Here is a 14,510-nt window from a genome sequence, read left to right as displayed (position 1 = left end):
AATGCGACGGCGGCAAGTGAAAATCACATGGGTTCTCCGGTCTTGATACAAAAATGCCATGTACAGAGAGGATGGAATGGGGATTCACAGATATTATGTCTGCCTCTGGTGGAAGGCATACGTTACAAATTTCATCAGGAGCGCCAACTGAAGTTCACTGTTCAGAAGCTTTCTCTATTTACTGATGCGCAAGCCTTTTCAGTTGCGATCATCAATTGCTACAACGATAATAGCTAGCAGCACTATTAACCACCTTTTTCAACTTCATTCAACCCTGTTCTCCTGGTCCACAAAACTCCTCGTACTCTCTCTTCACCATAGCATCTAGGTTGACACTGCTCATCATCATCTCGCCCATCTCTTCTGTCGCAACAAAATATACACTCTCAAGACCACAACGAAAATCGATATTCTCAGTTGTTAAACAGGCTACTCTATCTCATACCTTCTGGACAGATTAAGTAAAGTACGATAATATTCCAAAACCGCCTCCTAATTGATGACGCCTCTGTACGGGAAAGAGTACTTCAGCGGTCCACCCGCGGGAGCCGCAGCCGGCGAACCTGGTACGCAATAGTCTAGAATTCGTGCAAATTCATCTTCCCAATGGAGAAGATATCATCATCGAAGTTGAATCAGACATAGCGCTCCTGCCGCGAGCCACCCTCGGACGCAGGGTCGGGCCCGGGATGAAGTGTCGTAGTGAGCTCGGAAAAGGCCTTCTCCAATCGATATACAGCATCGGGGCATGTATTGGGATGTCCATGGCCCTCGCGACAAGTATGCAGCTGGGCTGGGGCTGGGGGTAGGCGAGCACAAGTAGCGCTCCTGCGGTGGCCATATGAGACTTGGCTCGATCCCCTCGACATTGGTAGAGCTTGGTCGATGATAGAGAACACGCACCTCGACGATGCGAGGCTCTACGGTTTAGCTCCCAGATGCGAGCGCGGGGCTTGCCGGCGAGGCACAGAAATGGGTGAAACGTCGCCGCCATGGTAGTGGTAGACAGTGTGTTGGGCCGCGCAAAATGCTTGCTGACAGAGGAGGATGACTTGGTGCAGAAAAGGACTGTGTTACTGGTGGATGATTCCGCCCTAATGATAGTTCTAGACCTGCTGTGAATTCTCCGTTCCTCCAGAGTCGAGACTCTACAACCTACCTAGGTAGGGTCTTCTGCGAGAGGCGATATCGCAGCACGAGGCCCCCCTGCCTGTGGCTCAGCTCTGGGCAACCGAATCTTTCACTCAGTTTAGGCTGTCAGGCAGCATATGGAATGGATACATGCACACGCCCCAGTTGACATCCAACGCAAGGACGCACCGAGATTAAGGCACTGGCCTTGCTTGACTGCATCTGACATTGGCAAACTTGGCTGTATTCAGCAATGGCGGAGCGGGATCCGGCCGCAATAAAGCAGGTAGCCACAACTAGAGTATCAATGGGTCCGATAAAAATAGCAGAATGAGCAGACGAGAGCCATGGCTTAGATCTATAAGCTTACAGAGGCATGATATGGTTTGGCATGGGCCATGACGATTCTACACAGAAGATCACTTTATACAATTGTGACCATTTCGCGACCAGGAGCATTAGTACCTACCTAAGTACTGGGAGTAGTTCTTAAACCCGTAATCAGGACGGCCAGGAGCAAGTACCTAATTACTTTAGAGATCTCATTTAAACCCAAACACCCGTTGCGCGCCTTGGCAAAACGACGTTCTCAAAAGCCTTATAAGAAGTAAGGCAATATATCCTGATGCACGCTCTTCCTCTCGGAAATTACCAAGAGAAATATAAATCCTTCACTAAAGCGTAGAATGAATAAACACTTAGGACCACCGCACGTTGGCTCACTCAACAAACAAAAACTGACACCTGATGCACCGTTTGTTTACCAAGGCTACTTTACACGATTTTGTCCTTTGAACACAATCAGATGCCATCCACTAACTAGTCTACCAGTATCTTCACATATTGTCAGTCCCTCATCTGGGTTTGGGGTGCCTCAGTATCTGGTCGCATACCACCATCCGTGGCGTGTAGATTTTGTAAATAGCTAGATTGACGACCTGTGATCAATGGCCTGGGCAATAATGCCAATCAATCATTCCATTATATGTTTCAATATTCATCAGCAATCCCACTGGCTTCCTCCCGTGCCCTGCGTTTCCTGTTCGCCGCCCACCACCAATGATGAGACTCGTCGTGATCCGATGTATCGCCTTCACGATCAGCCCAGGGTTTAGGGCTAAGGATGTAGTGAATGTTCTTGACCTCCTCATCCCTCCAAATAGCATGGTGCACGCCGCTCCATCTCAGCGTCTTCAGTGCGTTGTAAACGTACGGCAAACCGACCCATCGTCCACGGAACAGATTGGCGAGAAGGTCCTGGTCAGGGAATACCCACTCTGCAGGTGCGGTCTTGACGCAGTCTACGATCGCATCGTACTGGCCTTTGGAGGGGACCACGACGAGAAGACCGCTGTTCAGGAGCCCAAGTGGCTGCTGAGTGAGATCCTTGCCATTGGTCTGGGCTGCATCGGGGTCGGCATGGTGAGATGTGAACGGACAGTTGGCCGGGATCCAGCTCGTCGGGTAGTGAGGCTTCTTGAGAGGATTGCAGGTGCACGCGTGACCGGCAGCGAAGACCTTTGTGCCGGTAGTGATGGTGGTGTCAGCAGGATTCAAGGGCAGCAGCATCAGCTCGTCCATGTTCTTGCGCACGAGCATGTCGCAGTCTAAGAGGACGACTCGGTTGTATGCGGTGAGAGAGAAGACGGTCAGTTTGGTCCACGTGTCTGCGAAACGTGGCTCGCTTGAGTAGTCTCTTGTATTCGATGGGCTTAGTCGTGAAACCCGATGGAGGGGTATCCCTCTGGCAGCAATGGCGGCGCGGCCCTCCTCGGGAAAGCAGTCTGTGTAAAGGGCGATGAAGGGATACTTTGTATTCGAGGCCAGAAGGGAATGATGTAAGGTCAGAAGCCCGGGGAGGTAACACATATTTGTGATGAGACTAGCCCAGACTTAAGAGAGGTCAACGAGGGTGAGGCTTGATGCTTGGGAAGACAACATTACCTTTATCTGATTGTACTGCCCGTTTAGCTTGTGACATTTTATGGGTCGTTTTCTTGCGGTAAATGTGTTTGTGAGATTCCTGGCAACAGTGGTGAATAATATGCCAGGGTATCATCTGCAGTATATGTACTCAAGGCGTTCGTCCCTTAGTTCATGAGCCACATCCTGGGTGGTGGAACAAATGTGGTACTCGGCCCGTGCCGATGACAAGTTGGCCACATGTGTTGTGGAACGGAAACACATGACCACTCCCAGCGCCGGAAGCATTAACTGATCTTGTTATGAGTTGCGCATGCTGAGACATACATGTAGTTTGAGATCCGATTTCCTCTTTCGATTATGCTCGCATAGCCAAGCCCGCGCCTTTCCGCTAATTCGAATCATACGTCACTCGGGCGTGAAGCGATTCGATGATGTGAAATTTGGAAGCACTTACATAGGCCTATCAGCGGAGCATGTCGTTCTCTTCATCCGGAGGGGGTCATGAATTTTGAAGAAGCCTGTCTCGGCCTCCACGATGATTCTTGACTCGAACAACAACGTATGGCCATCATGATCTGCTTCCCGATTGATTCTGGCCGGATGGCAGATCATGGGTCATTCCATGGAAATGTGAAGCCGGTGATAATCGAGGAGGAGCTCGAGCTGACTGAGAACATGCCAGTAGCTGCTATCAGCGAGGCCAATACCGGCAATTGGACACAACAGCCAGGTCAGCTGTGTCACATCCACCAACAAAAGTGATTAGTGCCCGCTTTTGGAAAGGGTTTGAGCAACCCTGTAGCGTTAGATCGGACTCAAGGCATTGAATGCTCGAAGTTTCCTCTTTTCTCCTTGGCAACGGGGCTGTGAGCATGGAGACTTGTCCAAAATCCGCGATTTCCAACAAGAGGGGACGGGGCGCTTTAGCAAAATCTCTGGTCTTCCTCCGGGATTGATATCCACCGCGCCCATGTTACCGGCGTTCTCTCTTCTGCTTTTACTGGAGCCAGTACTACGGTGGGTTTGCCGTTGTATTTTGTTGAATGCTCGTACAAACTCAAGGCCGGCGTCCGCGTGAGGTTCAACCGAGATGATATTGGCTCACTTGTTGAGCATGTCGCGAATGCGGTCAATATAATAATCTATCGATGTCGGACTCTTCGCCAAGGGTGTTGTTATTAGTAGTCGGCGTCATGATCGACTTAAACCCTCTGTCACTACCTCTAGCGTCTTATTGCGCGGATGCGGCGGCCGCCGAAAATGTACGATGAAATGACGACGCGGTGGCCATTCTGGAGTATGAGCACAGTATATGCCCGAATTGCTCATCCAGTTCTCATCAGCAAAGCCTGTGTTGGTTCTACTTGATCTACAATTAGTTGACAACCTGACTCAAATTCTAAGATAGGTAAAGCGGACGGCGGTTCTTAAATCCCATCTTAGGAGGATGGAAAAGTCAACCCCTGTCAATTCCTTTGGAAGAGCGCGCACGCGCCGCTCCGAGGCCCCATCTGATGTTACCAAAGTGCCTTTCGGACCACATTTCATCATCACTCGCGCGCCCTTCATGTCAACCCGCCGGCTGTAGAACCCCTTAGAACAGTCAAGAAGAAGAGACATTGCAACTACTCACCAATCTTATAGCGCTATCAAAGGCGCTTGTCCAGGCGTTGAAATCGTCTCATACCGTCTCATTGCTAGATCGCCTTCGGAACAGAAAGGGCTCATACACAAATACAGACACCGACACAACAATGGCATCGACAGCAGCAGCCAGGACATACCTGGCCTTCCAGCACAACGCAAAACTCACGACCCTCAAGACCATCGTCACCGCCATCCGCCCCTTTGCAGACCTCGAAGAAGCCAACCGCGGACTCTTCAAAGATGGGAGCGACCAAGATCACGTAGTCGTGACGGAACAAACAATCTTCCACCCCCAAGGCGGCGGCCAGCCCTCCGACATCGGCTCCATGACCGCCACCGCATGCTCTTCCTTCGCCGTCAACTCCGTCCGTATGGATGCCGTACGCGACGGCCAGGTACTGCACTTCGGACGCTTCATCGGCGGCGCGATATTCAAAGAGGGCGACGAGGTAGAGCAGGCCATCGACGTCGAGAAGAGACTGCTGTACTCCCGCCTCCACACAGCAGGACACGTCCTCGGCGCAGCGGTACGGCACCTCCTCGAGAAGGAAGTCGAGGGCTTCGACGAGCTCAAGGCGTCGCATTTTCCGGACTCGGCATCATGCGAGTTCCAGGGGCTCATTGACGGGAAGTGGAAGGAGCCGATCCAGGGCAAGGTGGATGAGTTCTTGGCAGCCAAGATGCCGGTAAAGGTTGATTTCTGGGATGAGGATGATTTCCGGGCGCGGGGGCTCGAGAGGCTGATTCCGGACCGGAGTCTGGCGCCGCCCGGGGAGAAGTTTCGCGTTGTGGAGATTGTAGGCGCCGAGGTGTACCCTTGTGGCGGTACGCACGTTGACACGACGGATTTGTGTGGGGAGACTGTCGTAAAGAAGATTTCGAGGAGTAAAGGAAAGTCAAAGGTCAGCTACGCGGTGAAATAAGAGCTGTCGGAGACGGTTGAAGATCAAAATGGCATGGGTGCACGGATGATAATTTAACGTTAGAAGGTGTATCATGATAGAGGGAAAGGTTATTCTTCTCGAAAGAAGAAGACCTCTTGGTTTCACGCGGACCACAACTTAGATCCCATACAATTCCTGACACCTAGAATTACATCTATTCGTGGCTTGCTATGTAGTCTCAGATCACGCTAAGAACATGTTTCACCATGGCTATCGCCTTCTCCTCCTCTAACCGCCGAGCAACCAACTGCAGGCTGATGGGCATGCCATGCACTGCCGCGGCGTCATCTGCGTAGAAATGGTTAGCCATCTTAGTCGTTGACTATGAGAGCAGAGACTTGACTTACATTCGGCGTGGATAGCCTCACAATCTTTGCTGAGTGGCTTCTCTGTAGAGTCGAGAGGTGTGTCCAAGCTTTGGTCTGCTGTCAACCCAGTCGGGAAGGAAACGCAAGAGTAGTCGAGAACATTGTAGACACCCGTGTATCCAACTGTAAGTTCATGGGTTAGAACAATACCCCAAGACGAAGCCGTGATCAGGATTCTTCAAACTCACCATGCTTGAAAGCACCGCTCTTCACACTCGCAAACGGCGTCGTAGGGCACAGAATCGCATCGATCCCAGCCGCGGTCCACCGGTCGAGATACCGCTTCTGAAACGCGGTTCGCTCAAGATGAAGCTGCCACATGTCATACGTTCCGAGTTCCTTCGCGGTCCCATACGCCGCCATTTCGGGCCTGAGTGGCTCTCCCGACTTCTCAAGCTCCTTCTGGATGGAGATGCCGCCGTCAGCGACAAACATGCGCTCCAGCAGCGTCAATCCCTGCCTGTGATCAACAGGCTCCCAATCAACAATCTCAATGTCGTTACCGGCGGCTTTAAGCTTCTCGACAGTCGCCTTGAGCGCGCGTGTGACGGGCGGGGTAGGCCTGACCATGCCGTCGTTCCACATCACTGCAATCTTCAGCTTGGGAGGAAGCTGGATGTCGCGCCATGGGATCGGCACGCAGCGCGGGTCGTGGAGCCAGGTCTTTTGGTTGACTACGATTTTGCTGTAGAGTTCGAGGTCCGTGATGGTCCGCGTCATAGGGCCGTTGACGGATTGCACGGCTTCCTGGCCGCCCATGCCGGAGCGGCAGCCTAGGGTGGGGAAGCGACCGAAGGATGGTCGTAGGGTGAAGATGCCAGTGCAAGCAGCGGGGATGCGGAGAGAACCGCCTACACGAATGACAAAATCAGCGGCTGACCTTCGCGCAAGTTACAGTCAGAGCTGGAGTGATTCAAGACTCACCGATATCCGTTCCGACACCAAGCGGACTGCCCTTGAACGAAATAAGCGCAGACTCTCCACCGGAGCTCCCGCCGCTCGTAAGGTTCCTATTTCTCGGGTTCACCGTCCGGCCAAAGACGTTGTTGACCGATTCCGCAATCATCATCGCCGTCGGTACGTTCGTCTTGACGTAGAAAACGGCGCCGGCATCCTCCAGCAGCGTGGCGAGCGCGGCATCGTACTCGGCGGGGTTGTCAATGTGAGAAACGAAGCCTACGGTGGCATCGAGCCCCTTGAGATTGAAGTTGTCTTTGAGGGAAATGGGCAGACCGTGGAAGGGCCCGATGGGCTTCCCGGTGCGCTCGAGGTGCTCATCTCTGGATTTTGCTGTTGCGAGTGCACGGTCGAAACACGTTTCTGAGAGGCAGTTTGTCTGGTTTATTTGTGAGTGAAGAGCTCACCTGCAAGTAAGAGAGCTGGGAGAAGGAGAGAAGAGGGGTACTCACCAACTGATGAGCGGCAACAGCCCTCTTGCAGAATGCCTTTGTGACCTCTAACGACTTGAGTTCTCCGGATGCGAGTTTGGGGATCAGATCGGCGGCGTCGCTGTTCGTGATAGCGAGCTCTTTCTCCGTGAACCAGCCCGAAGTCTCGGGCCACAATGTGACGTCGTCCTGGGAATCCGGAGGAAGCAGGTTCTTCGGAACCAGCCATTCTGAGGGGAGCGATGCCGCAAGCAACTCTCGTTTCTTGGCGGCTGCCAGCTCCCACGTCTCAGTCTTAATGCTACCCATAGTGAAGTACCTGTTTGCTGAGACAATTGGCTTGAATGTTGCGTATGAGGATGTATCTTGGGTTCGGGTACGATCAGATAAGCAGGTGGCCAGGGAAAACGATAGCCTCTTTATGAGTCGAGTTTAAACAGACCAAGCCCGGCTCCGGAACTGTTAAATACAACCAGCAACGGCTACTGGTGGCCTAAGTATTACTACATTCGTAGTCTAGGAGCGATATAGCGCGAACAAATCCGCCCCGCGCCGCACCGGTCATCGGTGATTTGATTCGGGGCACATCACCCGAGATCTGAGGAGAGTGAACAAAGAGACGGATCTACAGTGTCAGTTCGGATCCGCGGGAACTGTGGTATTGTGAGGGGCCAGTTGTCGCGACAGATAAGACAGCCCGGGGAACATTCATGTCGAAATGGCGTGCGGAGACTCGGACTACCAACTCGACTCGCCTTGATAAGCTTGACCACTGGCTGTCAACTCTATACGAAGTCCACTCGTTTTGATGAGTTCTGGAGGCGGGGAGCTTTCTCGGTACGGCCCCATGGGTAAAGACATCCTTCAAACCACGTTCGTGGAGGGGCAACACTGCAGTGTGGACTGCCCCCTAGTCTTGGAAATGACGCTGAGTCGTTCTCCCCGCGCGTGCCAGCTCCCTACAATCAATCATAGAAACCGCCTACAGTGGTGATCTTAGTTAAGCTAACGCCCCGTGTAACGCGGGAGGGCAATTCCGGTGCTACTCATTATGGTCAATGACGCAGACAGACGGTGTCTTCAGAATGAACCTAATGAATTAGCTCCGCTGTCGCCGGAATAAACGCCGCCATGTGACCGTGAGGGTCGCTGCCGGGTTCCTTTTCCCGCAGCACTGGTAAACCTACAGATAGTACATGTAAGATCGTAGATGCTTAAGGCGTTGCAAATAAGAGATGGAGTTCAATTCTAGAACCTCTCTTCATCAAGTCTCCAAGAGTCAATTGAGAACGCGCTCGAGCAAAGTGGGACGCGTCTAGAAGCGTCTTAGCCCTACCTAAAATTCTCTCAAATCGATATCGCCGAGTCTTTCCATCATCGCATTCAATTCCACGGTCGCCATCGCAAACGCCCACCGCGACGACGTGAAGCACTACGCAACACCACATCGCCACGTCTGAACTATCGCGACCACATCCAGGGCGTATCCAGCGTGTTCGAAGAGGCTGAAGAACAGCGCCCTAGCTTTTCGCTAACCCTCTCGGACAACCATCGGACGACGTCTCCGGGGAGAGCTGTGAGCTTATCGTTCCATTCTGGTTCGTTGCGGGTGCCTGCGATCTCCAGCATTTGATAACGAGCCCTTGGTTGCTCACAGTGCAACAGGAACATCGAATCACAACGCTTTGCGACAAGAGCCGACCAACACGGGGAGCCGACAATAGCTCAACTGAGTCGGGTACACACCGATCGCCTACACGGCGACAGCCATTGAGATAAGAAATCATATTCAAGCAGAATGTCAAAGAACGCCTAAACGGTTCCTGTGACACTGATTATTCCCCGGTCTCGATTACCGTACGGGGGAAAACAACGCCAGCCCTATCGCAAGACCCCTGCTCTTTATTCCTGTGACCATATTTCTTATCTCTTGGGAGATACCGGCCCGCGATAAGTGTCAAGCTTGACTCTTGACAGCTTGTAGAGAGCTAGCAACGGGGTGCATGTGGCCTTTGGTTGCGATTCTCATAAGACCTTCACGTCGGTCAGGGCTCAGGTGCATCTACCACGGTGAACGGTGTGCTCGAGCTGCTCGACTTGTCACCGCAATCCATCAATTGGCAATCCATAAGTTGATTCGTCGATTTCACAGCGGCTTGGTTTTTTGCGGTATCTCTTGCCGAATTCATTGCCCAACATGGCTTTCGAGAAAGTCCGCCAATATCTGAACGTGCAGTACCAACCGGGGGAGAAGAAGCTCGTTTCCAAGATTGACTTCTTCATCTTGACGTTCTGTTGCTTGAGTTACCTGGTCAACTACGTGAGTCAATGCCTCTTCCCAGATTTCTGTTGGTGTTTGTTACGAGCAGCAAGATTCTAATAGGTCCTCTTAGCTTGACCGTACCAATCTGAACAATGCATACGTTTCCGGTATGAAGGAGGAGCTGGGCTTCGTGGGGAATCAGCTCAACGAGATCAACACTTGCTTTACAGTCGGGTAAGTCAAGAGCATGCCCATAGACTGCACCTCTCACTGCTCCTTGACAACGATTGACATCCCGCCCAGCTACGTTATCGGACAAATCCCATCCAACCTGTCTCTCCACTACGTCAAACCGCGCATCTGGTTCCCCCTGATGATGATCATCTGGGGCGGCCTGACAATGTGCACCGCCAGCGTCCACAGCCCGCAATCCATCATGGCCATCCGCTTCTTCCAGGGCATAGCAGAGGCCTCCACCTTTGTCGGAACGCACTACATCCTCGGCGCGTGGTACACGGAGCGCGAGCTCGGTAAGCGCAGCGGCATCTTCACGGCCTCGGGCCTCGCGGGCACCTTCTTCGGCGGCTTCATCCAGACGGGCATCCACAGCAGCATGAATGGTCTGCACGGCCTCTCCGGCTGGCGGTGGCTCTTCATCATTGACGGGCTGATGACTGTGCCTGTTGCCATCTACGGCTTCGTGTGCTTCCCCGATACGCCTCACACGACGACGGCGTTCTACTTTACCGAAGAGGAAAAGGTCCTGGCGCGGTCCCGTGTGCCCGAGATTCAGGAGCGTTCGCCGCTGACGTTCCGCTTCGCGAAGAAGGTGCTCACGTCGTGGTACTGGTGGGGCTTCGTCATGCTCTGGATCATTGCCGGCGAGACAGAGTCTTTTAGCACGAATTCCCTGTTGGGCCTGTACATGAAGAGCCACCCGACACACAAATACACCGTCGCCCAGCTCAACAACTACCCTACCGGCGTGCCCGCCGTTGGCATCGTCTCAACACTCTTCTGGGCGACGTTGACGGATTTCTTGGGCGGAAAGCGTTACCTCGTCGCCTACTTCATCGGCATTACGGGTGTGGCGACGTCTGCGATGGTTCTCGTTGCTGCTAGAGACCCGACGAGCGCGGCGTCGACATCGGTCGTGTTTGGCGCATACTACTGGGCTGGTGCTGTGTATGCGTGCCAGGCTACGTTCTTCGCGTGGTGTAATGATGCGATGAGATATGAGGAGGGCATCTTCCGCGGTGTCGTTCTTGCGGGTATGAATCTGGGCAGTAATGCCGTCAACGCTTGGTGGAGCATCATCTTCTACGGCGCTTCAATGGCACCGTGGTTTAGTGTAAGTTACTCACTGCTTTTTTTTTTCTGCCCGGTCAGAGTTCGATAACCAGACTGTCGGGAATGAAACGAGTGCTAATATTTGGGACTGCAGAGGGGTATGTGGGCCATGATTGCCAGCTCCATTGCCTTGATTATCTGGACCAGTGGGCTCACCCTGCTCACACACAGGGAAGAGAAGCGGCGTGTGCTCAATGCTGAGGTGGGGGAGACTGGATCCATCACTAAGGGCCCTGTCGTGAAGGACGACGATGAGCAAGTTTGAGACTACCAGAGCGCGCGGAAGAGAGTTGAGATCCTGTAGCTACTGACTACAGATGATGACATTGTAGTGAAAACCAACTGTTCCTTGATGGCCCCGCTGTTGAAATGTGGACTCATGATGAAATTTCGCTGTCGATGGATTTATGTTGATGAACAGCTGAGGTTGGTTGATGGTGATGTGTAGCCCAAGTCATTGCTTTGCACAGCTCAATATGGACATGACTTCGATTGAGGTGGGTTTGTTGTATCTTGCGGCTATTCGAAAGTAAGCCGTGAGGAGACCAAATGCAGAAATGTTGCTGGACACCGAAGTAAACGCAATCCGGGGAGAATAGGGATGTATTTCGAATCGGGACAGACCACAAGCAACGGAATAAGGGCCGCACCTGATCGGAAATAATTCAAACGGGGCCCCCACGTCGCACGGCACTTCCGAGAAGACCCCTTCTGTCCAGAGCAAGACCGACGCGGACCCTGACAGATATTCTTGGAATTGCCGAGGCCGGGACATGGCGGACCCACTTTACAAGCTTGCGGGTGCCGAGGCCGGAACCAAAAGAACGGGCCCGCCCCACCAGATGCCGAGGTGACGGATTCGAGACGTAACTCTATTCCCAAAACCAAAGGTAGCGCCTGCTCGCAAGCCTGCTCACTATCTCGCTTTTTCGCGCTCATCATGATAAGACGGGATTGGACTTGTACTTATCGTAATCTTGTTCCATCAGCGACCCCGTAGTTCTCGACACCGCAACGCGCCTTTTGACTTCTAGATGAGAGAAATCGACGTTTTCAATAATAAAGTGGATCCCGTACCGGCGACACCGACCCGCGATCGGCACCGAAACCCGATTCATGGTCCAAGGCCCATCATCGAAAACTTGCGTCATACCCACAGCCGTCAATGCGCTTATCCCTCTGCTATTTGCTTCGCGCCACCAAACCAGACCGCTCAAGACCACTTACTAAGGATTGCAGGCTCGTTATCGGGACCCACGATGACCGACTTGACGGGTCTCCGGCAACCTCGGCGACTTGCGAGCGCTCAGGGGAATGACGATGTGCTCCGCCAAAATGTTTGACGGAAGCTTTCTCTGTCTTCTAGACTGATCTGCAACCCCGTCTTGGATACATATATAAGTTTATCTGCCGTCTTGGCTTTTGTGAGGTGTCATTCTGCACTGTAGATCTTACATCATTAGACCCTGAACCCTTACTTTAATCGTCAACTCTCACATTTCCAACACATCAATGACTTCACTACCATCAAACTACGGCGACCGCCCGGTTGCTGTGCTGGGAGGAGGCGTACTTGGCCGTCGCATTGGTAAGCTCAATTCACTTCTAAGCACACTTCCTGAATAATAACCTAACACACCAAATCAGCCTGCACATGGGCATCCGGCGGCTACAACGTCCAGGTCCGCGAACCCGATTCCAAGCAGCATCAACCCTGCCTGGATTACGTCAAGCAAAATGTAGACAAATATCCAGCATCAGGCCGCAAGCGCCCCGGAACCGTCCAAGTCTTTACGGACCTCGAAACTGCCGTCGCGAACGCCTGGCTCGTAATCGAGGCTGTCCCTGAAAGGATCCAAATCAAGACGGACACCTTTGCCGACCTTGAGGCCCATGCGCCCTCAGACGCCATCCTCGCCAGTAACTCATCGTCATACAGATCTTCAGAAATGCTCGGCAAAGTTAGGGATGAGACCAAGACGCGCATCATGAACACGCATTATTACATGCCCCCGCATAATATGGTCGTCGAGCTGATGACGGACGGTTTCACGAACCCGGAAATTTTCCCTTTCATGACGGAGAGGCAGAAGGAGGTTGGAACGAGACCTTTTACTGCGCGCAAAGAGTCGACTGGCTTTGTGTTTAACCGGTTGTGGGCTGCTATCAAGAGAGAGACATTGTCAATTCTCGCCGAGGGCGTTTCGAGTCCCGAGGAGATTGATACGCTATTCTACGAACTCAGCAAGCACGGCAAGGGTCCTTGTACGATGATGGACGGTAAGTGCACCATCCATAAACAGGTCTCACTGAGATCCAGTAACTAACGAAACAACAGAGGTAGGTCTCGACACCGTCGCTTTCATCGAAGACCACTACGTCAAAGAGCGTGGCCTGTCTCCCGAGAACACAGTCGACTTCCTGCAACGCGAGTACATCTCCAAGGGCCGTCTCGGCAACAAGTCATCAAAGGGCGGTCTTTACCCCCACCTCCCCAAGATCGTCGCCCTCGACCTCGGTCTTGCAAACGAAAACGACGCTTCGGCCTCTGGACAGGTTCTCCAGCTCTCGTCAGAGGGCAAGCTCGAGCGCGTCCTCGTCGACCGGCAACACGTTCCCGACGGCATCGACATTGACGCCGACGACACTCAGCGCATGATCTGGACGTGCATGGGTACACCGGGCAAGCAAGACGGCGCCGTCCTCTCTTCAAAACTTGACGGCACCGACGTCAAGTCCCTCTTCGAGCCCGGTACCATCAACACGCCCAAGCAACTCGTCATCGAACCGGCCTCCAAGAAGATTTACTTCTGCGACCGCGAGGGTATGAAAGTTTACCGCTCCAACCTCGACGGAAGCGACCTCGAGGCCCTCATCATTGGCGGTACCGACGCCTCTGACTTGAAGACGTGGTGCGTCGGCATCTCCGTCGCGCCGAAGCTGGGCAAGTTCTACTGGACCCAAAAGGGCGCCCCCAAGTCCGGACAGGGTCGCATCTTCTGTGCGAACATTGAGATGCCGGCGGGCAAGACGGCTGAGACGAGAGACGATATTGAGTGTTTTCTCGGTGATCTACCGGAGCCGATTGACTTGGAGGTTGATGAGGAGACGCACACCATTTTCTGGACTGATCGTGGAGAGATCCCCAAGGGCAACACGCTCAACCGGGCCAACATCGATCCCATGACGGGATTGCTGTTGCTGTCCGAGGGGTCCAAGAAGTATGAGATCTTGGTGAGACATCTCAATGAGGCGATTGGTGTCAAGTTGGACCAGGAGAATGGGCATGTTTACTTCAGCGATCTTGGTGGCAGCATTTACCGCTGCAATGTGGACGGATCTGAGAAGAAGAAGATCTTCTCTGACGATAACCGCACTATCTCTGGTATTGCTGTTCTTCGAACTTAGACCTGGTAATCTCGGTGGAAAGGATAGGAGATGGTTTAGATGGCGTTATGGGTCATAGGAGTTGTTCTGGCGAGACTTGTGTATA

At 52.9% G+C, this 14,510-nt stretch overlaps 6 protein-coding genes across 6 annotated transcripts; 3 read left to right on the top strand and 3 right to left on the bottom strand.

Moving 5' to 3' along the window:
* Positions 1-292: 292 nt before the first annotated feature.
* BDZ83DRAFT_774248 (uncharacterized protein) lies at positions 293-1,061 on the bottom strand. Its single transcript, XM_060515416.1, is given in 2 exon segments — positions 293-429; positions 446-1,061. 1 exon segment carries the CDS (start codon positions 992-994, stop codon positions 596-598), a length of 399 nt encoding a protein of 132 aa, XP_060357114.1. The 5' UTR covers positions 995-1,061; the 3' UTR covers positions 293-429; positions 446-595.
* A 1,060-nt stretch (positions 1,062-2,121) lies between these two features.
* BDZ83DRAFT_725222 (family 8 glycosyltransferase) lies at positions 2,122-3,112 on the bottom strand (the record flags this gene model as incomplete). Its single annotated transcript, XM_060512728.1, has 2 exons — positions 2,122-3,023; positions 3,076-3,112. The coding sequence occupies 2 exons, from the start codon at positions 3,110-3,112 to the stop codon at positions 2,122-2,124; spliced, it is 939 nt and encodes a 312-aa protein (XP_060357113.1).
* A 1,513-nt stretch (positions 3,113-4,625) lies between these two features.
* Positions 4,626-5,804, top strand: BDZ83DRAFT_686715 (Threonyl/alanyl tRNA synthetase). Its single transcript, XM_060511269.1, has one exon. It carries the CDS (start codon positions 4,812-4,814, stop codon positions 5,625-5,627), a length of 816 nt encoding a protein of 271 aa, XP_060357112.1. The 5' UTR covers positions 4,626-4,811; the 3' UTR covers positions 5,628-5,804.
* A 22-nt stretch (positions 5,805-5,826) lies between these two features.
* On the bottom strand, positions 5,827-7,713 carry BDZ83DRAFT_759050 (amidase; the record flags this gene model as incomplete). Its single annotated transcript, XM_060515129.1, has 5 exons — positions 5,827-5,936; positions 5,996-6,139; positions 6,205-6,867; positions 6,941-7,352; positions 7,426-7,713. The coding sequence occupies 5 exons, from the start codon at positions 7,711-7,713 to the stop codon at positions 5,827-5,829; spliced, it is 1,617 nt and encodes a 538-aa protein (XP_060357111.1).
* A 1,888-nt stretch (positions 7,714-9,601) lies between these two features.
* Positions 9,602-11,282, top strand: BDZ83DRAFT_595749 (major facilitator superfamily transporter; the record flags this gene model as incomplete). Its single annotated transcript, XM_060506820.1, has 4 exons — positions 9,602-9,724; positions 9,798-9,901; positions 9,971-11,018; positions 11,112-11,282. 4 exons carry the CDS (start codon positions 9,602-9,604, stop codon positions 11,280-11,282), a joined length of 1,446 nt encoding a protein of 481 aa, XP_060357110.1.
* A 1,247-nt stretch (positions 11,283-12,529) lies between these two features.
* On the top strand, positions 12,530-14,425 carry BDZ83DRAFT_759048 (3-hydroxyacyl-CoA dehydrogenase; the record flags this gene model as incomplete). The annotated part of the gene is made up of 3 exons (XM_060515128.1): positions 12,530-12,605; positions 12,665-13,297; positions 13,356-14,425. The coding sequence occupies 3 exons, from the start codon at positions 12,530-12,532 to the stop codon at positions 14,423-14,425; spliced, it is 1,779 nt and encodes a 592-aa protein (XP_060357109.1).
* Between the last annotated feature and the right edge of the window lie 85 nt (positions 14,426-14,510).

The sequence above is a fragment of the Colletotrichum acutatum genome (assembly GCF_030867785.1).
Source record: "Colletotrichum acutatum strain CBS 112980 chromosome Unknown BDZ83scaffold_316, whole genome shotgun sequence".
Lineage (NCBI taxonomy): Eukaryota > Fungi > Ascomycota > Sordariomycetes > Glomerellales > Glomerellaceae > Colletotrichum > Colletotrichum acutatum.
Note: the sequence above shows the minus strand (reverse complement) of the source record. Positions and strands in the feature narration are given on the sequence as shown.